Source organism: Salvia splendens, chromosome 19 (assembly GCF_004379255.2).
Source record: "Salvia splendens isolate huo1 chromosome 19, SspV2, whole genome shotgun sequence".
Taxonomy (NCBI): domain Eukaryota; kingdom Viridiplantae; phylum Streptophyta; class Magnoliopsida; order Lamiales; family Lamiaceae; genus Salvia; species Salvia splendens.
This window is the reverse complement of record NC_056050.1, coordinates 981903-1007160: the sequence shown is the minus strand read 5'-3', so window position 1 is coordinate 1007160 and position 25258 is coordinate 981903. Positions and strand designations below refer to the sequence as shown.

General features: G+C 38.8%; 1 protein-coding gene and 2 pseudogenes across 1 annotated transcript; all 3 read left to right on the top strand.

Annotated features, from left to right (window-relative positions):
* Positions 1-127: 127 nt before the first annotated feature.
* LOC121778555 (benzyl alcohol O-benzoyltransferase-like) lies at positions 128-2208 on the top strand. Its single transcript, XM_042175928.1, has 2 exons — positions 128-574; positions 1111-2208. Exons 1-2 carry the CDS (start codon positions 128-130, stop codon positions 1981-1983), a joined length of 1320 nt encoding a protein of 439 aa, XP_042031862.1. The 3' UTR covers positions 1984-2208.
* A 3663-nt stretch (positions 2209-5871) lies between these two features.
* Positions 5872-8138, top strand: LOC121780094 (annotated as a pseudogene).
* A 5038-nt stretch (positions 8139-13176) lies between these two features.
* On the top strand, positions 13177-23645 carry LOC121780093 (annotated as a pseudogene).
* The last annotated feature ends 1613 nt before the right edge of the window (positions 23646-25258 follow it).

The following is a 25258-nucleotide window of genomic DNA, read 5'->3' as shown; positions in this document are numbered from 1 at the left end:
TCAATCGATCGGACCGGTTTAATTTATATAATAAGGAAAACGGAAGAAGATATAAGAATAAACACAGTCTTCTAGAACAATAATGAAACCTTATAAATATGCATGTTATGAGTTTAGTTTCCTAAGCATGGAGTCAAACAAAAGATTAACATTGAGTGTTACTAGAAAAACACCTGAGCTGCTTTGTCCAGCAGAGTCCACACCACATGAATTCAAAATTCTCTCTGACATAGATGGCCAAATCTTCATCCGAAAATATATTAAAACAATAAATTTCTACAAAAAGAATCCATTCATGGAAGGGAAAGATCCAGTGAAGATTATTCGTGAGGCTATTTCCAAAGCCTTGGTCTTTTACTACCCGTTGGCCGGGCGGTTGTTAGAAAACACTGGTCGGAAGCTCGTGGTCGAATGCACAGGCCAAGGGGTAGTGTTCGTGGAGGCCGACACGGATGCAACGCTGCAACATTTCGGAGATGCCCTTTATCCACCCTTCCCCAACTCGGACGAACTTACACTTGATGCGCCAGACAACCGTGGAATAATAGTTGATATTCCACTTATGTTTATTCAAGTACAGTATTTATCATTTCTGGCAAAACCGTGAATTTCAATATTTTCTCAATTTTTCCATGATAAAATATTTCGAGTTTCTGTTTTTAATATATTGTTGATTTGACATACATATTTCAAATTGATGACATGATTAAATTTTTACTAAGTATGTTGAGGGAAATGATAAAATTCATGGATAAATAATAAAATTCCATCAGAATTTTATGTTATCGTTAATCTATGATAATATGTGTGCATTTTTTATTTTTGTCCGTCCCATAATAATATGAGAATATTTATTTATGGAAAGTTATCTCAATTTATACCCTTATACATCAAGTTATTTACAACTTATATACTTTAACTATCATTTTCATATTCTCTCTTACTTTATCAATTTTATCTTAATTCTCGTGCTATATCATATGCTCATATTTTCATAGGACCAGTAAATTTAGGAATAATAGTCCAAATACTAACAATATTTGGTCAATTAGAATTGAATAATATAACAATGTTTCTTTTTCTTGTTACTTTAACACAAACACTTCACAGGTTACAAGACTAAAATGTGGGGGATTTATCTTTTCGAACAACTTCAACCACACAATGTGCGATGGCGTCGGCCTTTCCAAATTTCTCTTCGCCGTCGGTGAACTTGCTCGGGGAGCAACGTTCCCTTCTATTCGACCGGTGTGGGATCGACATCTTCTCACTTCTAGCATCCTACATCATGAATACGGTGCCGGAACTGGTAGAATCCCCGCGCCGACGGAACAGATGGTGGAACGCTCTTTCTTTTTCACCTCCGCCGAAATCTCCGCCCTCCGCCGCAGCCTGCCGCCGCACCTCCAGCGCTGCTCCAAATTCGAAATTGTGGCAGGCTGCGTGTGGCGCTGCCAGACAATCGCTCTCTCTCCCAAACCCTATGAAGAGATGAAATTCATAGGCGTTATGGATAACCGAAAGAATATAAAGCCGCCGCTTCTGGTGGGATACTACGGCAACGTTTTAAAATTATTGGTGGCAGTGACAACTGCCGGTGAGCTGTCAAATAATCCGCTGTACTACGCGGTGGAGTTGGTGAGGAGCACGAAACACGAAGCCGAGACTGCTTGTGAGCTGTCAAACTCAGCGGATCTTATGGTGATATCAGATCCGCTGAGTTTGTCAGTTGGGAACACTTATATTGTGTCGAATTTAACGCACTTGGGATTAGAGCGAATGGATGTTGGGTGGGGCACGGCGGTCTACGGTGGGGTCCCCAAAGGAAGTTATTGGCCGACCGGTATTAGTCAAGTATCTTGGTACTTAGGGTTTAAGGATGGTATCGTGGTTCCGGTTTGCCTTCCTCTCGAATCCATGAAAGTCTTCGAGAAACATCTTCAGGCCACGATCACTGCCACTCCGATATCTTCGTCGCTCTAAAATTTCGTAACTATAAGCTCATTTCCGAGTTTTCTTTGTCGGTTCTTTCCCAGATCACAGAATAAAGTAGAACCGCGTAGGGTCATAAATAAGTCTATAAATATGTACTCTTTGTGAAATTTCAAAACGATAGACTCAAACGCAAGATCTTCGGTCAGGTGCAATGACCATGCAACCACTATGCCAACACATTTTCAATATCTATAACATACCGTATTTTCTGAATATGGTACAGAAATTTAGTACTATACTGTTTCATATCATATACCGAACAACACATCAAAGTAGTTATACTGAAATACTGTTTCATTTGTTGTTATAACTAAAAATGTTTACTTCATTTTAATTTGCTTTGTCGAAGTAATATAATTAGATAAAAAAAAAACTCATTTTGGATCATCTAGATAGTAGTTGAAATGGTTTCAATGTGGTTAAGTTGACACTTAGTCATTGTGAAATACAATACTCATGATATAACCATACAAAGCTTACACTTGTCAAATGAATTGGACAAGCCCAACCATCAAAGCTGGCTAGGTTTGATTTCTTTCTATAAATTCGGACTTAATCTAACCTAGTCCACTTACTAAGTGGCTGGGTTGACCCAGGTCGGACCATATTGCTTATAAAATTTTGTTTTTCATGCATTTTCTTAATTTCTCGTATATTTTTAAAATTGTTATTAAATATTATAAATACAAAATAGTGTTATTTAAAGAAATAAACTACTTATAAAATTTATATTTTCGGTGATATTTCAAATATATAGAAAGAGAGAGTTGCCATAGATAGTAAATAATCGAGTAAACAAAAGAAAATTATTTGAAAATTAAAAATATGTTGAAATGTGGGATGAGAATCCTCTGCTGTTACATATAAAAGAATAAAATAATCAATTAAATTAAATTAAATAAATCAATCAAATAAATATATATTATTTTATTATGTTGTGAGGAACCGCAGGAGTTGCTGTGCACTTGTGCACAGCAGAGAATCCCACCCTTGAAATGTGTGTTTCTTCTAACGCCAATATTGCTTCTCCAAACAACCATATAGTGTATTTCTATTTTTTTTCTCTCACTATATTCTCTCGTGGAACCCCATCGTCGATGTTATAGTTGCTTTCGGTCGAGGCCAACACCAAAAACATCCACAACTATAAACTATAGCATCAAAATTCTGGCCCCACGGCTTATGGCCAGTGGCGGATCCATGACCCGAAAATGGCGGGGGCGGAACTTATATTTAAATATTAAATATTTAATTTAATATTATTTTTAATAATAAAATAAATAAATATTATATTAATATTTAAGTAGCACTACTGCACTAGCTTCATTAATAAAATATAAACATGCTTCAGCTTGCAAATATGTATTATTCACTTTAAAATAAAAAATTATATAAATATAAACATGCTTTAGCTTGCAAATATGTATTATTCATTTTAAAATATAAAATTAGTGTAAATATATGTACATTTAAAATCACTGTAAATATTATATGCAAAAGTGATATAAGTAGAGCACTAAATATTTATATTTCAAAAATATTTAAAATGTTTATTTTGTTACATGGAGAATAATTAAGATGCATGGATCAAATTATAAGCACTTTAGGATAAAAAAGACTTTAATAAAAAATTAAAAATGATTTTAACTAAAGAATAAATATAACAACATAATATATGCAACTTAGTAGTATTTAAAGGTATTATTTTGATAATAAGAAGAAATATGAATTGATAAAATAAAAAATGAAAAATGAAAATAAATATGTTTTTGTTGAGGATTGAACCCTAGACATCTTTGTTAAAAATCCAACAACCAAACCATTGGACTACTACATTTTATATGACATTTATTGAAAACAAAAATATTTCTACACTCTACGGAGGGGGCGGATATCCTATTTTCGGCTTGATTCAATGAAAAATTTAGGCTCTCCGTACGGTCGGGTAGGGGCGACCGCCCCCACCTGCCCCCTGGATCCGCCACTGCTTATGGCAACCCAAAGGTTCTTACTCCGCCACCATTATCCTATCCTAACATGGGCTAATCTATAAGAGTCCACTAAGCTAAACTAATTACCACTAAATTAGTTAACTTGGAAAAAATGAAAAAAACACGTTTATATAATTATATTCATTAATATGGGCTAATCTAAAAGAGCCCACTATTTAAACTAGGCTAAGAATTCATTAACCTATTATTAATGGGATTAATTAGTTTATTGTACCCCCTCCATTAGTAAAAAATAGTCTAGTTTTTTCATTTTGAATTATTTTTAAAAATGGAAAGTTTCTCTCTAATACTATTCCCACTGTTTCTCATCTCTCTCTCATACTTTTCACATTTTTTTCTCATTATCTTTCTTACTTTACCTAATTTTTCTCTTCATTTCTCTTATATTAATAATTTTTCATTAAAACATGTGTCGTCCACGAATGAGACTGTTGTGGATTGAAGGAGATCTATCTTCTTCTCCCCCTCTATTGCCATTTACGTTTTCTTTTCTGTAAATTTTTTTCCCATACTTTTTCTTGTATATTTTGTTTTTCTTCCTCCATCTTTCAATTTTTTAATAAATACATAATAATTTGAACTTGAATACAATAAATGAAAATCTTTGGTTTGAGATTGTTTAAGCCAAAAATGAGTATATTTTCTTTAAAAATGTTAAATAATATTGGGTTTACCATTATCTTTTCCTATTCCAATTTTGTGTTTTGAGTATTATTGTAAATCCACTAGTTTCAACACTCTGCCATCAATATCCTATCCTAAAGGACTGTCTAGATATATATCAATTTTCGTTATCTACTATTCTACTAAGTTAACTTTTAATTGTCTCACGTGTTATCAGCAATATATAGGGTTGGCTAAAAACGGCCATTTAAAATTATAAAATGGAAATTAACTACAATCAATAATGTCCATTTTGCAGCATCATTGTCAAACCTAAGCCCGTCCAATATTAATTACTTCATCCGTTCCACAGTAGTATAGTCATTTCATTTTCTGCACTCGTTTTCAAAAAATGATACTCTACTAATAATAGTTAAAGTGGATAGAGAGTAAAGTAAGAAAGGAATAATATAAAGAAGAGTTTTATCTACCGTATTCTCTTTCTTCATTTTAACTATTTAAAATTATTTTTCCATAACGAGTTCAGAAAATGAAATGAAATCAGATAACAACACATATGAACTAGAAATATTTGCTCAGATTATATTAATAAAAGAAAAAATGATAATATCTTATGAATTAACATAATTATGACCAAGATAAGTAAAATTAAAAAAAAAAAACTAGAACAAACAGTTCATTATAAATTTATTTGAATTGCAAGTATAATTGGAGAGAATTTAAATTTGAAACTCAAATCTTAATTTTTTAATGATTTAACTATGAATACGTCTAAATTCGACTTAACCGATTTAATAAAGAAAGAAACATGAAATAGGGATAAAATCAAATGCAAATTCTAAATATTGTACAAACTCCAAACTATGATCTGTACTATTGAAAAATGTTAACAGATGACAAAATCATAGCAATAAAAAATGTTTACACAGTTTCAACGGCTGATATTGGGTTGGCATTGTGTTGAAACTGTGAGTACATTTTTTGTTGATGTTATTTTGTCATTTGTTGATATTTTCTAACGGTCCAGATCAAAGTTTGGATTTTGTACAATATTTAGAGTTTGCATTTTATCACTACCCATATTTAGAGTCGACAATTTTCGCTCAACATGAACATACACAAAATTAATATATCTATATGTATAAAAATGAGGTAGGGCATTTGCCCTTCTCATCGTACACTAGCTCTGTCCTATAAATATGCTTATTAAGTTGGCTGTTCCAATGCATAGACAGTAATAATGGTTGTTACAAGAAAAACACCTGAGCTGCTTTGTCCAGCAGAATTCACACCGCATGAATTCAAATCTCTCTCTGATATAGATGATCAGACCACCCTCCGATTGTATGTTACAGCAATAAATTTCTACAAAAAGAATCCATCCATGGAAGGGAAAGATCTAGTGAAGATTATTCGTGAGGCTATTGCCAAAGCCTTGGTCTTTTACTACCCGTTGGCCGGGCGGTTGAGGGAACACACTGGTCGGAAGCTCGTGGTCGAATGTACCGGCCAAGGGGTAGTGTTTGCCGAGGCCGACGCGGATGTGACGCTACAACATTTCGAAGAGGATGGCCTTTATCCTCCCTTTCCTAATTTGGATGCCATTACTCTTGATGTGCCAAACAACCAAGGAGTATTGTTTGATATTCCACTTATGTTCATTCAGGTAGTACATTTAGTTGGTAGGCATGTTAAAATAATATACTCCCTCCGTCCCAAGGAAGATGACTCATTCCTTGAACGGCACGGAATTTTATGCACCTTTATTTTGTGTGTTAGTGAAGAGAGTAAAGTAAGAGAGAGAATAAAATAGAGATAAAGATGTTTCTATTTTTAGTAATGTGTCATCTTGATTAGGACAAACCAAAAAGGAAAGTGGGTCATATTTAATGGGACGGATGGAGTACAAGATAATAAGAGTAAGATGGGTTTCAAGTGTCTAACTTGGGCTTTATCTTATCTATCAAACAGTCAAATAAACTTTGGTCCTAAATATATGATCAAAATACGAATTTTGGTCATTAGTATTAGAATAAAGGTCAATTTTGGTCCTAAATATATGATCAAAATACGAATTTAGTAAAAAACATTAACTTTTTAAAAAATGAGTCCATAACAAATAAAAATGTCGCCAAAGTAGTTATTTTTTTTACGATTCCATCAAAAAACTAACAGTCAACGCTAAATGCACAGTGACATGACCATTAGTTTTTTGACAGAACCGACCAGTCCGACAAGGATTTCATTTGTTATGAAACTGTTTTTTTTTAAAGTAAATGTTTTGGACCAAGTTCGTATTTTAATCATATGTTAACTTTTACTCTTAGTATTAATATAAGTCTTATCGTACAGGTTACAAGACTAAAATGTGGAGGATTTGTCTTTTCCATCTGTTTCAATCACACAATGTGCGATGGTATCGGCCTTTCCCAATTTCTGTCCGCCGTGGGTGAACTTGCTCGCGGAGCGTCGGCCCCTTCTATTCGACCAGTTTGGGACCGACATCTTCTTAGCGCCGCCCAGCCGCCGCGCGTGTCGTGCACATCGTGAATATGACGTCGCAACTGGTACAAGTGGCGGAGCCCACGTCCCGCTCGATCAGATGGTGGAACGCTCCTTCCTTTTTGGCTCCGCTGAAATCTCCGCCCTGCGCCGCATCCTGCCGCCGCACCTCCAGCGCTGCTCCAAATTCGATATCGTGGCAGGCTGCACGTGGCGCTGCCAGACAATCGCTCTCTCTCCCGAACCCGACGAAGAGATTAGATTCATAGGCGTCATGGATAACCGGAAGCAGATAAAGCCGCCGCTTCCTGTGGGGTACTCTGGCAACGTTATATCATTGCCGGTTGCAGTGACAACTGCTGGTGAGTTGTCGAAGAATCCGCTGCACTACACGGTGGAGTTGGTGACGAAGGCGAAACGTGAAGCTACAACTGATAAGTACCTGAGATCCGTGGCGAGTCTGATGGTGATGCGAGATCGCCCTAATGTGACGGGGATGAACACTTACATGGTGTCGAATATGATGCACGTAAGTTTAAACCAAATGGACGTTGGGTGGGGCACGGCGGCGTACGGCGGGGTGGCTAAAGGAATTTTGTGGCCTACCGTTAATATGCAAATAGCTTGGTACCATGGCTATAAGGATGGTTTTGTGGTTCCGGTTAGCCTGCCGCTCAAATCCATGAAAGTCTTCGAGAAACATCTTCGAGTGATGATTACTACCGCTCCAACACATTCGTCTTTGTGATACTCCAACAGCTCAAGCGTCCTCGACATGGCCCGTGTCTCGGCCCCAGGCGCCTTATAAGTTATATCTGAGTCGGTTAGGTTATTTAATCTAATAATTTGTAGTTGAATCATCGTACTGAGTCGAGCGTAATTATAAGTATCGGTTCTTTCCCAGATCATAAAAGAGAGTCAAACTGAAAGAGTCAGAAATAAATGCATAAATATGTACTCTTATTTTTAGTTATCGCCATAATAGAATTAAATTCATAAATATTACTCTTTTGTCTCTTCTTTTCTCCTTTTTATTACAAAATATTTCGAAACCCTAGATAAGGAACTAAGGTTCTGCCACTGCCTTCACTAAGGACAACCTCTCGTTGCCCCTCCCCACATCTTATCTTTCTCCATCGATACCCATTGATTGACTTTTATGTATCCGAACTTGCATTTTTAGATACGAATCTTTCAATACGTAAAACTCCTTCCATCCGCCAAAACCTGACACTACGTTTTGTCGTTTCAGGTTGTTCGCCACTTAAAGACAAATTCACATTTTCCTCAATTTTACTATAAAATTTATAGGTATATATAAAAATGTTCCACATTCTAATTGTTTTTTCACACATTTCTTTTATAGAATTAAACAATTTCTTAAAACTATTACCGAGCGAAAACATATCTTTAATTGGCGACAAAAGTTGTGATGGGATTTTATTGGAGAATCCCTAACCTGAGATACTTAAATGACATTAAAATTATTTATATAGGGCATAGATACCCTAAGAATCCTCATTTAAGTGAGCCGTAAAGTTAATCTAATTTTTATAGTTACGAGAGCAAGAAAATATTGTATTATTTTAATATATTTTTGAAAAATAACATAGTAGTGTCTTTTTAACGTTATTTTTCAAAAATATATGTTATTTTTCAAAAATATATTAAAAGACACTATATGTTATTTTAATATGTTATCCACATAGTAGTTGTATCCACATACAACTACTATTGTATTATAGTTACCACAGCAAGAAAATGTGTTACTTTTTTTAAAAAGGAAAATGATTTTCATGCGTTAATAAATTGTTCAATACAAATTGTTCAATTTATTAAAGTAATAAAATCATTTTCCTTTTTAAAAAAAGTAACACATTTTTTCAATATTATTTTTTAATCTCTCTTACTTTATTCTCTCTACTTTTTCCTCTCTTCTACTCTATTATCTTTTTATTTAATACATTACACAACTTTTTAATCGAAATGTCTTCACTACATAAAATGAGGAAGTATAAGTTATGGTTTAATTCATCGGATTTAAAAGTTATGTAATTGACTCGAAGCCAATTAAATGTTTTTATTTAAATAATAATTATCCCTTAATAATAAAGTAACAATATAGCAATCTTGAATTTTGTAACAATTTAATAAATTAGAACAAATATAACCGAAGAACAAAAATACACATTAAAGGGCGTGGTTCTTTTCATGCGTTAGTTTACATTTGAGCAAATTGCTTTGGTAGGTATTAGAAGATATGTTAAATTGTAATTGTCGACTAAACATATTATATTTATTTTGTTCTCTAGGAAATCTCCCCCAATTTCTCTCTAAAAATCTCTAATTTTGTGTATCTCATGAAACCCCTCATTGCCCTCTACACCTTCATATTCTCAACTTACAACATTGAAAGAAAATAAGTTTATCCGATCTCATTCATCGAAGAGTGATTGACTCGATATTTAAATTCGTTTATTTTGACTTCCCATTTTTTATACTATTTGACTAATCACTTGTAAATGTCTCAGCAACCTCAAATAAATCCAGTCAAATTAATTTAGTAATGCTTAGCGTGTACAAATGAATCCATTCCTATTAATTTGGGTCTGAAATTGAAAATACCAAATTAATTAAAGAGGGCTAATTAAAATTTGAAGGTGAATACATATGATGGTGAGATGAAAAGTTTGGTATTCAAACTCTTGTTTGCCAAGGCTGACGTCAGCAGGCCGGCGACAACAAGAGCATGGTCGGGGCCGAAACGCCACTCAAGACGATCGACATCGCTCCGGTGACAAAGGCCGGTAGGTTTCCGCCGAAGATGGCATCCCAGAGGCCAGAAAGAAACATCTTCATGAATAAACCAAATTTATATTAAAAAATAATCAAAAAATTAATTAATGTTGAATGTTATACTACCACGTCTTTAATTATTTTCCCGTTTCTTTATTTGGACATATGTCCATTATATTGTTTACTTTTTATGGAATAATATCGAGTGATTTCTGATTTACGAAATTATAGTATTTAATTAGTTCCTAAGAAGGGATGATTGTGGATTGAATAAAACCTGACTTCATCTTTCATTAGTAATAAGTAATACATCCCCATCCCCATCCCCATCCCCATCCCCATCCCCATCTAAAGACTCTTTTGACTTGACGGGAATTTTAAGAAATTATTTGATTTTGTGAAAAAAAGAGAAAGTAAGGAGAATGCGAAACTCATTTAAAGTATTAGTTTTATATTGGATTGTGAGTGTAAAAAATTAGTGGAATGTGAGTCCGCATACTGAAAATAAAAAACGTAAATGATTCTTTAAATTATGGACAGGTTGAAATGGCAAAATAGTTCTTTAAATGGTGGACAGAGAGAACGATTTTGCCGTTTCAGGCTGTCCATAATTTAACGATTTATTTATTTTTCTATTTTTGGTATGCGGACCCTCATTCTGCTAATTTTTTACACTTACATACTAAAAATGAGTCTCACATTTCACCTACTTCTCCGTTTACTTTTTTTTTTAAAAGTCAAGCTATTGTGTAAAATCCTGCTGGGTCAAAATTACCTTTTAAATGGTGAAGGGAACGATTATTACTATTATAAAATTCCTATTACTAAATAACAACAAATATTATCTTAATTACATACCATTCCCGCTCTATTTCAATCATTTCTCTCATCCAATCCAATTCATGTACTGTACCATCCTTAATTAGCCATAATGATTACTGGATTAGGATAAACTAGTGTTGCCCACGGTTCGGAACCGGACGGTTCCGGTTCGGAACCGCCAGTTCCGGTTTGGTCAAAGGCGGAACCGGAACCGGACCGTGAGGCTATTTCACGGTTCCGGTTCCGGTTCCGGTTCAAAAACCGGCGGTTCCGGTTCCGGTTCGGAACCGCCGGTTTTTCCGGCGGTTTAGGCAGTTCCGGTTCGGAACCGGCGGTTTCGCGGTTCGAATTTTTTTTTTAATTTGAAATTTGGATTTATACAACAATTTGGAACAAGAGTACAAGACAATGTATAATTCAAATAGAAATACGACGAATAAGGAGAAAATGATATCAATTTTATTGAGTTTGAGTTGTAACGGACAACGATACATTACAATTTACAATACCTATACATCTACAACTACAACTACAAGTATACAACATACAACAATGTAATATAATTTACAAGTGTCGTCGGACTAGGGAACGTAAATAAAAAAAAACATGAAATGGGGGGGGGGGATTTGAAAAGGGCTTGAGCTCAACTTAAACTTTCAAAGTTAAACTTTTCAAATTTAAGTTGAGTTGCCTACGTATCCACAATTTTATTGAGGAATCAAAGCCCACGTAGTTCTCGGGATGATGACATATTGCTATGTAGAAATGTAGAAATATGGAATAATATATATATATATATATATATATATATATATATATTTTAGCAATTGAGAAAGAAAGACAACTTATAGAACTACGGGAACAAGTATAAGTGTATAACAATGCGTAATAAGAGTAGCGCTTGCGTAATTAAATGGAAGCACGATAGCACAAATGAGAAATTGGAGACAAAGAGAGAGAATTGAGAGATTGAAGAGAGAAACTCTTATGGAAGAATTCGAATTTGAAAAAAAAAAATTTGAATTTTCGGAAAACCGGTGGTTTTGGCGGAAAACCGCCGGAACCGCCGGTTTCCGGGCAAAACCGCCGGTTTTCACGGTTAACCGCCGGTTAACCGCCAAAAAACCGCCGAAACCGGCCGGTTTTGCAGCTGAAAAGCTGCCGCCGTCTGCCCCATCCCGGATGCCTTGATATACGCGCCCGAACCGGCGGTTCCGCCGGTTAACCGCCGGTTCCGAACCGTCCCGAACCGCCGGTTCGGTGACAGTTCCGGTTCGGAATATCTTGAACCTGAACCGGACCGCGACCCGAATTGCGACGGTTCCGGTTCGGGAAAATTGCCACGGTTCCGGTTCGGAACCGGAACCGCCGGTTCCGGTTCGGCGGTTAACCGCTGAACCGGAACCGGTGGGCATCTCTAGGATAAACTCTTGGGCATTCATAACATTATGTAAAAATAATAAAAAAAAGCTATCAAGATTATTTAATACTCCTTCCTTCGTTCCATAAAAATATAGATAATTGATATGACACAGAAATTAAGACAAAACTGATAAAGTAATGTTAGTGGATAATGTGAATCATATTATTAGTACTAGTATAAGTTGCAAATAAATTGATGTGTATAGATAATAAAATGTGATAACTTTCTAAAAACGAAATACACATATTTTTGTAGGACGAGCGAAAATGAAAAGTGCATATATTTTTATAGGATATACGAGTAAATTTTTTTAAAAAAAGAAATCAATAAATGGATACGCCAAAAGAGAAAAATAAGAAAGTAAACTGTCAATAACTCAATATGGATAGCATTCAATTTCATCCAAAAGTGTAATAAGAATTACTAATTCCAATTCACTCAGCAAATTACAAGATTTGTAACCGTCATCGGCTGATGTCTTTTTTTTTCTCGACCATAGGTATTTCGAATCCGCCTTTGACGGAATCAGATTAATCCTGCTCAACCGGACTTGCGGATTAAGACCGAAAGTCTCCTAGCTAGTAGTGGAGTTTAAACCCATAACCTCAAGGTCACCATAGCTCCGCGCTGCCAACTACGCTACAATCCATTGGTATCGACTGTTGTCTTTAATTTCAGCTTATCCACAAGTATTCTCTTTTTAAACCCATAACCTCAAGGTCACCATAGCTCCGCGCTGCCAACTACGCTAAATCCATTGGTATCGACTGTTGTCTTTAATTTCAGCTTATCCACAAGTATTCTCTTTTTAACCGTAAAGAGATCTTGAAATTACTCCCATATTTAATTAAATTTAATTCTTTATTCATTTTCCAATATGTGGTTACCCGCCAAAATCAGTTATAAAACCCCAAATTATATTTCAGTTTCACTCCCATCAGAGCTCTGCATGCATACATAAATATAGAGAGAAAGCATCATCCAGAGAGAGAAACAGCAGAAATGACTATTCAAGTCGACGGCGCCGGTCCGTCTTCGCTGGAGATACAGCAATTGCCGCCGCAGCAAGGGAAGGCGCCGATCCGAGTGATCATCGAGGTGGCGGCGATAGCCGCCGGAGTCCAATTCGGGTGGGCCCTACAGCTCTCCCTCTTAACCCCATACGTTCAGCTCCTCGGAGTTCCCTACACTTGGGCGGCGTTCGTGCGGCGCTGCGGCCCCATCTCCGCCCTCCTCGTCCAGCCAATCGCCGGATACTACAGCGACCACTGCAAATCCCGATTCGGGCGGCGGCGCCCCTTCATCGCCGCCGGAGCGGCGCTCGTTGCCGTCGCGGTTTTTCTAATCGGATTCGCCGCCGACATCGGGGTCGCCACCGCTCGGGAAAGCTCCGAAGCCCCGAGCCACCGCCGTGTTCGTCGTCGGATTCTGGATTCTGGATCCTCGACGGCGCCAACAACATGTTGCAGGTCAATTTTGTTATGTATGAATTCTCTCCTAATTTGTTACCTTGAAGTATTTTTTTCTTGTTATATATGTTTCCTATTTTGACTAGAATTAGGGCTCTCTAGTTGCTTATAAATAGAGGTGCTCCCTCATTGTTAAATTATTCTGAAATTATATGGTGAAATCTCTGGCTTGGCATCGCCCCCAGACGTAGATACACATTGTATCGAACTGGGTAAACAATTTCTTGTGTTCATTCTCTTTCATATTCGTGATTGCTTGTGTTTATTTCCCAACAAGTGGTATCAAGAGCCTAGGGTTTAAGAGGCAGAAATCACGATGGGGATCAACGAGAAAATTGCTGTAGAGAAGTTCGACGGATCTAATTTCGGATTTTGGAAGATGCAGATCGAGGATTACATGTACAGTAAAGATCTCTGGAAGCCTTTAAAAACCAAACTCGTAAAGATGGAACAGGAGGAGTGGGAGCTGCTGGACAGAAAAGCGATGAGCGCGATTAGGCTATTGTTGTCCAAGGATGTGGCTTATCACACGACTGCAGCAAAGTCGACAAAGGAGATGATGAAGATTTTGGAGGACATGTATCAAAAACCATCAACGGCAAACAAGGTACATCTGATTAGACGATTGTTTAATTTTAGAATGCAAGAGGGAAAGCTGGTGCAACAACTTCTCAACGAGTTCAACATGACTACTTCGCAACTGAACTCGGTTGATATAAAATTCGATGATGAAATTCGTGCCCTGATTTTACTATCGTCTCTGCCTGAGAGTTGGGCTGGCACAGTGACAGTAGTTACTGCTGCAGAGACAAACCTAACAGTTGGCAGAGTAAGAGATCTGATGAGTGGTGATGAAGTTCACCGGAGAGAATCAGGATCTTCTACTTCGGGATCAGCACTGAATACAGAACAGAGAGGCAGATCGAAGGGAAAGCAAAATCGTGGAAGATCAAATTCCAGAGGAAGGAGCCAATCCAAGAAGGATTTGGATAAAGTTAAATGCTGGAATTGTGATGAGTTTGGGCATTTTAGAAATCAGTATGAGGCACCGAAGAAGTATAAGAATAAGGATCAGAAGAACAAGAAAACAGCAAACGCTACCATGTCTGATGACGATGGCGAGGCGTTGGTCTTGAGTGTCAGTAGTCCGATGGAATCGTGGGTATTGGATTCTGGAGCGTCGTTCCACTCCTGCAGTAATGTGGAGATAATGAAAGACTACGTTTCTGACGATTTTGGGAAGGTACATCTGGCTGATGACGAGCCCTTAGATATCGTGGGAAAGGGAAACGTGAAGGTAGTGATGATCCGTGATAAAATTGAATGGAGTCAGACACATTCCTGGATTGCAGAGAAGTTTGATTTCGATTGGGCAGCTTGATGCAGAAGGGTACACCGTGACGTTTGGCTACAACAATTGGAAGATTACCAAGGGAGCTATGATAGTAGCTCGAGATAAGAAGGAGGGTACGTTGTATACCACAACTAACTCCAAAGATTGCATTGATATTGCAAGTGAGACAAATAATGCAGATTTGAGGCACTGTCGTCTTGGCCACATGAGCGAGAAATGGATGAAGATAATGTGCTCAAGAGGTTTACTGTCTGGCCTGAAAAATGTTGAAGTTGGCCTGTGCGATGATTGCGTGTTTGGGAAACAGAAAAGGGTGAGTTTCTCAAGAGGAGGCAGAAAATTGAAGACACATAAGTTGGAGATGGTCCACGCTGATCTATGGGGACCAGCACCTGTGAAGTCCCTAGGAGGCTCTGAATATTATATGACTTTCATCGACGACTCTACTCGAAAGCTATGGGTTTATTTTCTGAAGAGTAAATCCGATGCGTTTGACGCTTTTAGGAAGTGGAAAGCCCTTGTTGAAACTGAAACCGGGCTGAAGGTGAAGTGTCTAAGATCCGATAATGGAGGAGAATATGAACTTGCAAAGTTCAAGGAGTTCTGCGCCGAGAATGGAATTCGCATGGAGAAAACTGTGAAAGGAACTCCACAGCAGAATGGAATCGCAGAGCGCATGAACAGAACATTGAATGAGCGAGCAAGATGCATGAGGTTGAAAAGTGGATTGCCAAAGAGTTTTAGGGCAGATGCAGTCAACAGAGCTGCATTCCTAATTAATAGAGGTCCATCAGTTCCCTTGGAGTTTCGGATACCCGAGGAGGTTTGGACAGGAAAAGAGGTAAATCTATCTTTCCTACGCATCTTTGGCTGTGTTGCTTATGCTCATGTTAGTTCCATTGAGAGAAGTAAGTTGGATGCTAAATCTATTAAGTGTACTTTCATTGGTTATGGAGGCGATGAGTTCGGTTATAGACTCTGGGATGAGCAGAACCGTAAGGTTATTCGCAGTAGAGATGTCATTTTCAATGAACAAGTATTGTACAAGGATAAATTGGAGGCGTCGAGTCCCAGCAGTTCTGAGCCACAAGTGGTCGAGCTAGACATCTCAAACTCGAGTGGGAGCAAGGAGAGTCAGAATGCTGAAGAGGTGCTTGAAGAAGAACCAAGCACTCCACCACCGACTATTCCGCTGCCTAAATCGACTAGAGAGCGACGTGCACCTGATACGTACTCGCCCTCTAATTTCTATTTGTTACTTACTGATGGTGGTGAGCCCGAGTGTTATGCAGAGACAGGAGAAGGTCCTGATAAACGAAGGTGGAAAATTGCCATGAATGACGAGTTTGCATCTCTTCTCCTGAATGGCACATGGGAGCTTGTGGAACTTCCTAAAGGGAAAAAGACATTGCATTGCAAGTGGGTCTATCGAATCAAAGGTGAAGCTGATGATAGCAAGCGCTACAAGGCTAGGCTGGTTGTCAAGGGATTTGAGCAATGATACGGTATTGATTATACAGATGTGTTCACTCCTGTTGTGAAACTAACTACTATTCATTTAGTGTTGAGTATGGTAGTTGCAGAAAATCTATTGTTATATCAGATGGATGTAAAGACGGCATTCCTTCATGGTGATTTGGAGGATGAGTTGTACATGACACAGCCTGAATGATTCGTACATGACACAGCCTGAAGGATTTCATTCTAGGACAAAGCATGTGGACTTGAAGTATCATTACATCCGACACCTAGTAGAGATGAAAATCCTGCAACTTGTGAAGATACTTGGAAGTGAGAATCCTGCAGACATGTTTACTAAGGTGGTGATCTTAGAGAAATTGAAGTCATGCATAGCTTCAATTGGCCTTGGAACTTGAAGAGAAGGTTAGGCGATGCTAAGCGGATGAAGGGATGAGATAACGAGGAAATGGTTGTTTAGGAGTTGTTAGTCTCCAAGTGGGAGATTGTTAATTATGGAGCCTAATTTATCTCCTACCATGTTTTGGATTTGTTTCCTTGAAGTATTTTTTCCTTGTGATATATGTTTCCTAGTTTGACTAGAATTAGGGCTCTCTAGTTGCTTATAAATAGAGGTGTTTCCTCATTGTTAAATTATTATGAAATTATATGGTGAAATCCCTGGCTTGGCATCGCCCCCAGACGTAGATACACATTGTATCGAACTGGGTAAACAATTTCTTGTGTTCATTCTCTTTCATATTCGTGATTGTCTGTGTTTATTTCCCAACAAATTTCAATTCCGCAATCGAATCCTCCAATTTCCCCTAATTTTTTAAAATTAGGGTGCGTTTGGTGTCATGGAATTGAGGGCTTGGAATTGTAATTGGAGCCTCCAATTCCAAATCCACTGTTCGGCGTTACAAAAATATTTGGATTTGGATTGAATTGCAATTCCAATTCTTCCAATTCCACAATTTGATTCCATATAAAAGTAGAAAATTGTAATTCCATAATCTAAATAATCATAAAATTTCACTATGTATCCACAACACACACTTCACACACTACACACATTTCACAAATTGTAATTCCAAAATCCAAATAATCATAAAATTTCACTATATATCCACAAGACACATTTCACACATTTCATAGCTAATATGTAGTAGGTGAAATGTGTGTTGTGTGAAGTGTGTGTAGTGTGTGAATGTGAAACGTGTGTAGTTGTGTGAAGTGTGTGTAATGTGTGAAGTGTGAATATGAAATGTGTGTAGTGTGTGTATATTTACCAAACATGTCAATTCAATTTCATATCAATTCTTCATTTTACCAAACATAGGATTCTCCATAGAATTTAAATTCCAATTCCAATTCCAATTCCCTGTACCAAACAGAGCCTTAGGGTTTTGTAACTGAAATTTCAATATTGGAACACACGCAGGGGCGTGCAGGGCTTTGCTGACGGATCTATCCGGTGGAGAAGCGCGGCAGATGAGCACCGCAAACGCGCTCTTCTCCTTCTTCATGGCGGTGGGGAACGTCCTCGGCTACACCGCCGGCTCCTACACTCACCTCTACCGAATACTCCCCTTCTCCAAAACCACCGCCTGCGCCAATCTCAAAACCTGCTTCATCATCGCCATCTGTGTCACGACCGCCCTTTAGGGTTAATAAATACGGGCGATCGTGATCAAAAGAATTTAATAAATAGACGAAAAGAATTAGGGTTTCAACACAAGTTGGACCAACAATTAATATCCCAATAAATAACCATGAGTTTGATATTACCCAACAAGAAATTCAAAGTATCCATTATCCTAACAATTAAAGTTGTCGGCCCAAATAAAACATAATTAAGCGAAACGTCACAGCGGAAACGACCAAGAGAAAGAGTGACGTCATTTGTGAAGACACAACGACACTCAAGGTTCAAAGACAACAATAATATCTTAAATTCACTTGCTCAACACCACCACATCCTCGTCGCCGCTCAACCTGCACATAGGGAAAACACATGCAGGGTTGAGTATTATAAAAAATATACTCAGTGGCTCATGCCGAAAACATTTTCAATAAACAGTAATTTATCATGCCATTCACAAGTAACCATCGGGGTTTAGCTTTAGAAATGCCCGAGGCACTCAAAATCATTTCCTTTTTAAACATCGACTGATCAGTCATTTTCCCATAGACGTTAGCCATATCTGCTCATACATGACTTGGAATGTGGCCACAAACCAAGCCACTAGACCGGCCAGCCCGTATGCTAGCACGCAGTCTACCATAGGTGTACACTAATCCAAGTAGGGTTTGCGGCCCTACAAGGACCCGAATTCGATTTAAACAATATTGGCCAGAGCCACATCAGATATGCACGTTAAAGCAAAACACGGCATGATAAACACATTTTCATTCTCATAAATAAAACATTTAGGACTTTTGTCCTTATTTAAAAAGGAAGCCCACCTCGATTGCTTAATATCTCAAGTACTCTCTTCCCTTTGGTCTCACGATTCACTTGCGATGATTCACCTTTAACATTTAGATAATACATAAATCAACACACTTTTCAAATAAATAGGTAAAAATGCATGCATCCTAAGCGAAGTTATTTATCTCGGTTTTCGGTTATTCGGCGGCCGCTTACGCTCCTAATTCCTCCGTTAGCTCCTCGTATTTTTCTCAACGATATCGAAATAAAATTCCCAAAATTAAAAAAAAGTGTAATTAAATTATCTCAAGCATTTGCGCAAGTATTGTTTCCATGCTGGTCGCGCTTTCATTTCTCCTTACTCTGTGCATGATAGTCCTATCTGGCATCGTCTCACGGACATTAGGGGTCAGGTTCATGGTCTCATTAGGTGGTCCCTAGGCGAAGGGCGGATTAGTTTCTGGGATGACGTGTGGGTCGGGGATCTCCCCCTTAGGACCTATTGTCCGCCCGGGACTGATCTTCCTGCAGCTGAGGTTTCTAGGTTCTGGCATGATCATACTTGGCATGTTGAAAAACTGCATGATTATCTGGCTTTGTATGGTGTGACTTTGCATGTGTTGGATCTTATCAGGGCTGTTCCGATTGAGGTGGGCAGGCGGGATGTGATGCGATGGAGCCTCACTGGCGATGGCGAGTTCTCGACGGCCTCAGCTTGGGAGCTCATCCGGACACGGTCCCCTAGACATTTCGGACTTCGCATGGTTTGGAATGCTGGGCTGACCCCTACCATCTCTGTCTTCATCTGGCGCCTCCTCCTCCAGAGGCTCCCTGTTGAGTGTTATGTTCAGGCCCGGGGTATCTCTCTTGCATCCAAGTGTCTCTGTTGTGTCTCTTCTATTTCAGTCGAGTCGTATCAGCATTTGTTTGTGTCGAGTCCTCTGGCGAGATCGGTTTGGGATTACTTTGATGGCTGGTTCCCTTACATCAGCACACACATTCACACGTGCACTGACATTGCACTTAGATTAGGTTTTTGGTGGAGGTCCTCTCACAGGGCCACCGCCTTGCACATTAGTTTCATCATTCCCTGTTTGGTATATTGGTTTATCTGGACGGAGAGGAATAGCTGCAAGCATCGCGGCATTTCTTTTCGTTCTTCGCATGTTATTTGGCAGGTTGTTCGGCACCTGCGGATCTTGGTGGCGGCGGGTGTGCTAGTCCCCCTTCATTGGCGCGGTTGCACCCCGGCCGTTGACTTCATGCCTTTGGCTCCTCCTCGCCGGCGAGTTCTGAGGTCCCTGCAAGTGCTTTGGCATCCACCCGACGATCCTTGGGTGAAGCTGAACACCGACGGGGCCTTTACTAGCTCGACGGGACAGGCAGGCGGTGGGGGAGTGGTTCGGGGCTCAGACGGTTCTCTCCTGGGGGCCTTTTGTACGCCTCTCGCAGCTGGGTCGGCCTTCGAGGCGGAGCTATTAGCTCTTCTTCACGGGCTGACACTGGCTATGCAGTTCTCCTCGCATGTCTGGGTCGAGATGGATGCGGCAGCAGTGGTCGCGGTGTTCACTTCAGGACGCGGAGGAGCAGCGGATGTGAGACATCACATGGCTCGCATTCGTACTTTGTTCGCACAGATACAGTTCATGTTCTCTCACATCTTTCGAGAGGGCAACCGACCAGCAGACTTTTTGGCAGGTAGGGGGGTCCAGACCCCTGCCATCACCTTCTTCGATGCGGATTCAGCGCCTCGGTATTTGAAGTCGCTCGTCAGGATGGACCAGTTGGGCTATCCGAACTTCAGATTCAGATATCGAGATGGATGACTACTTCACTTGGTTCGTGGTTTTGATTTATGGTTTTTTTATTTCCTTTGGATTTGGCCCGCTTTTGGCCATCATCCTTGTCCTTTTTATGATGTATAGCTTTGTTATGTTTATTCTCTCTTTAGTTAGATGGTTAGTACCCGGTCTGTGGGGATACCATAGTAGCTTTGTTAGCTCTTGTGTTTTGTATCTCTCGTGCGGACCGAGTCACTTTTGGGCTCGTCTGATGTATGTTCTTTTGGTGATTTTTGATATATACAGGTTGGGGGTCCGCCTTAACCCCCCGCCGTGATGGTGTTTGAGGAGGAAAAAAAAAAAAAAAATTATCTCAAGCATTTTCCCCTCGAACTAAATTTATTTCGGACTTAAGATATAATTATTCACTCGTTGAAATATTCCGGAATTAATTAAATAATTCGTCACTATTAATTATCTGCCCAAAGATTTATTTATAAGCCCTAAAACTTAATTATTTCCCCCACTTTATATCTCCAATTAAAATTTTCAAGCCCAAACAATTAAATGAGAGCCCATACATCCAATTTATATTATTGAAGCCCAAACAAAAAATTTGTATACTTCCCCCCGTCTGTCACACTCTCTCTCTCGCCCTCTTCTTCTCTTCTCTTCTCTTCTCTCTCGCCCAAATTGCAGACAAATTCTCCATCCGTCGTCGCCTCTCCGATTCACCCCTCTTCGTCGGCCGCCGCTGCTGTCGGAATCGCGTAGCCGCTGCTCCGTCGTCGCCGCTGCTGCGCAGTCACCGCCGCTGCTGTCGTCGTTCGATCCAGCCGTGGGATGCCGCCGCCGGTGGTCGTGCAGCCGTCGCCGGGAGGAGCTGCTGCTGCCGTCGGGAGGAGGCTGCTGCACAGAACCCAGCCGCTGCGTCGTTGCTACTGCTGTACCGGGATCGATATCGGGATGTCGCTGCCCCGCGTACACCGCCGTCGCTGCCGGGAGGTGCCGCCTCCGGTCAGCCCCCGATTCCGCCCCGATTTCCTTCCCGAAGGTAAGTTCTTTATTTGATTTCGTGAATTAAAATTTGTTTCTTTAGTTTAGTTTGCTTCGATTCACTCGATTAGGAGATATATCACAGATTGTGGCAACAGTAGGGTGTAAAATATATGGATGCAGTAGTATGAAATTGGAAATTTGGATGGGAGAGGTGTATACCTTCAATTTGCAGACGGATTTTGAAAGAGTAGATGATGAATCTTTTCCCTATTTTAGTTCTGGTTTTCTATAGAGAAGAGTGAATGCGTTGATTTTAGAGCATGTAGAATAGAGAGAAAAATTCTGTAGAGTTTACCTTGAATTGAAGTTGTGAAGAAGAAGGCTTGGTTTTCTTGCTGTAGAGGACGTGTAGAATAGGCAGAATGAATTGGTTTGGTGATTAAATTAGAGGGATGAGTGGTTTGGATGTGGGAGAGATTTAAGGGAGTGGGGAGAGAGGGGAGAACGGTTTTGACGTGTGTGAGGGGGGAAGAATTCGAAATTCCCCTTTTTTTCTTCTTTGAATTAATTTGAATTTATTTGGTATTTATTTGCAGTTCACGGAGGAGGAATATCTACTCACGGAGGGGGAATATCTTTACAAAATCTTTAATTAAATAAAATTACAGTTGATTGATGATCAGATCAACTGGGAAAATTAATTAATTTGGTTTAATTAACGGTCCTTTGTACTTTATTTTAAATTGTGCAGTCCACAATTTATTTATCACGGACTGGATTTTTATATTATTTGTTCAATTTATCCGATCCAACACGCGGATTGAGTCCAATAAATATTCCTCACGAACAAGAATTATTTTAGATTCGCGCAGTAATTTATTTCACAAATCTCTAGTCTAGCAACAATTAATTCACCAACAATTAATTTACGGACTTCGCAATATTAATAGCATTAATACAAGTACTTTAGGTTCGAAAAGTGGGGCGTTACAATCTGCCTCCTCCTCCTCACCACCACCGTCCTCGCCCTCCTCTTCGTCACCGAATCCCCCCACGAACCCGGAGCAGAGCCAGATCCTGCAAAGAAGAAGCAGATCCCGGTGTTCGGGGAATTATTCATCGCGCTGAAGGGGCTTCCTAAGCCAATGTGGATCGTGATGCTCGTCACCGCATTCAATTGGGTGGCCTGGTTCCCTTTCCTCCTCTTCGACACCGATTGGATGGGGAAAGAGGTCTACGGCGGCACAGTCGGAGTGGGCACGCCCTACGACCAGGGAGTCCACGCTGGGGCTGATGATCAACTCGGTCGTGCTAGCGTTCGCCTCGCTCAGGGTGCAGTTCCTGTCCAAGGGGTACGTTGGGGTTAAGAAGATTTGGGGTGGCGCTAATTTTCTCCTTGCAATTGGCTTGGCTATGACCGTCGTCGTGACCAAGTCCGCGCAGGGCGCTCGCCACCATGGCCTCGATGGCGTGCTGCTGAAGCCGGACTCTGGGGTGAAGATTGGGGCCTTGGCGATCTTCGGGTTCCTTGGAATCCCTCTGGCGGTGACTTTCAGTATCCCTTTCGCTGTGGCTTCGATTTTCTCTAGCGATTCCGGGTCCGGACAAGGTATGCACTCTAACGATGCATTTGATCGTATATATATCGTGTGATGGTGTATTTTATGTTGTTACGTGATTTAAAATCGCGTGATTGTGTATTAGGTTAATATGTATTGATACACGATCACGCGATTCTAATACTTCTAAAAATAATTTTTCATAAAAAATATGTAGATGTTTTTGTTCATGCATGTATGCAGATGTTTGTTTCTGTTCTGAGTGGTCCATGGGATGCCCTCTTTGGCGGCGGAAACATACCGGCATTCATCGTCGGAGCAGTGTCCGCAGTCGTGAGCGGTATTTTGGCCCTAACGATGCTCCCGTCGCCGCCCACCGGCGCCTTGACAAATTTGAGTGGCGGAGGGGGTTACTAGCTACCAAATTCAGCATCTTATGATTCTTATCAATTATCATTATATATATTCACCTTCAAATTAAATTGGGATTTTTAAATTTTTTTGCCCAAATTATTTTTTTTGTTCCGGATTATTTTGTACACGCTAAGTGTAGTTGTTGTGATTTACTACCTCAGTCCCCAAAATTCGTCTCAGTTTGACCGGGCACGGGTTTTAAGAAATATAATGGAAAGTGAGTTGAAAAAGTTAGTGGATTGTGAGATCTACTTTTATATATTGGTTTTATAATAAAATGTGAGTAGGAATGAGTTGGTGGAATATGAGACCTACTACTAAAAATGGTAAAAGTGAAATGGAACAAATTTTGGGGGACGGACGAAAATGGAAAACTGGGACGAATTTTCAGGGACGGAGGTGGTAACATTTTTTTCCATTATCAGTGATGAAAGGTGATCGTATGTGATGCCTATTATTAAATCTTGGTGTCTTAATTTATCTTTAAATTATGTCTGTCTTTAGCTTTATCAACTATATTGAGTTAATTTCTTAATTAATTATCATGGTTTACCTAGTTACATTTCTGCCTTAAATGGCTTTATGAGAATCTAAAATATTTAAATTATAGTAGTCATTTTCTTTATTAGTCATTTATAGCTCAGTCTCAAATAACTATGAGAATCGATAACTTTTAGATCCAAAGTTATTTTATGTCTCCCCCTGTGTTCGACCAAAATATTAAACATTTAATTAGTACATATTAAAATTGAGTAAATTTCTTTTCTTACAAAATTATGCCAAGTAAATTGCTAACATTCCATTTCTTTTTTCTGAACTGGAATACGTTATAAATTAATTAATAGAATATGAATATATTATTACAACGTTTTTTAATAAAGAAAGAAAAAATCTCAAAGCATTAAAAATGATCCTTAAACTTATCTAATCTTCTTTCATGAAAATTACTAACTTAGTCAATCATCATTTTCAGGATATATAGGCTAAACTAAATAATTACTACTACAACCCAAGGAAAAATGGAAGTTTAATAGGTATCCATTATAAAACAACTAAGGTTTAGGCCAAAATTAACATGAAACTCAAATCAGCTAGATCCGCCTTTATTAGTACTCCATGTAAACATGTAGATTAGTTTTTGTGATGATATGTTATCGCATTTTGTAGAAAATTATCACATCAATAACTTGATTTATCCATTTTATGTATAACTTCAGATAAAGAAATAACAAAATAAATTAAATTTTGATTTTTGAATATTTTATTATAATGATGTCAATAATATTTTAAGTTATTCGAATCAAACTAAATACTAACAGCACATAACAAATAGTAGTAACAAATAACACTAGAGTATGCAAATTAGGTTCATTTAGGTACATAAAAACAAAAAACATAGTAGTATTACAATAATATGATGTGAACATTTTATTTTAACATAAAAACCTTAATTTTCATATAATGTAATCAGTCGAAAAATCATCAAATCAAATACACTCTTTTAGTCCTCAAAAAAAACTTGTTTTACCATTTTGGATTGTCCTTTAAAATTAGACGAAGCATATATATGGAAAGTTTTTAACCAATTACACACCACTAATAATGCGGACCCCACA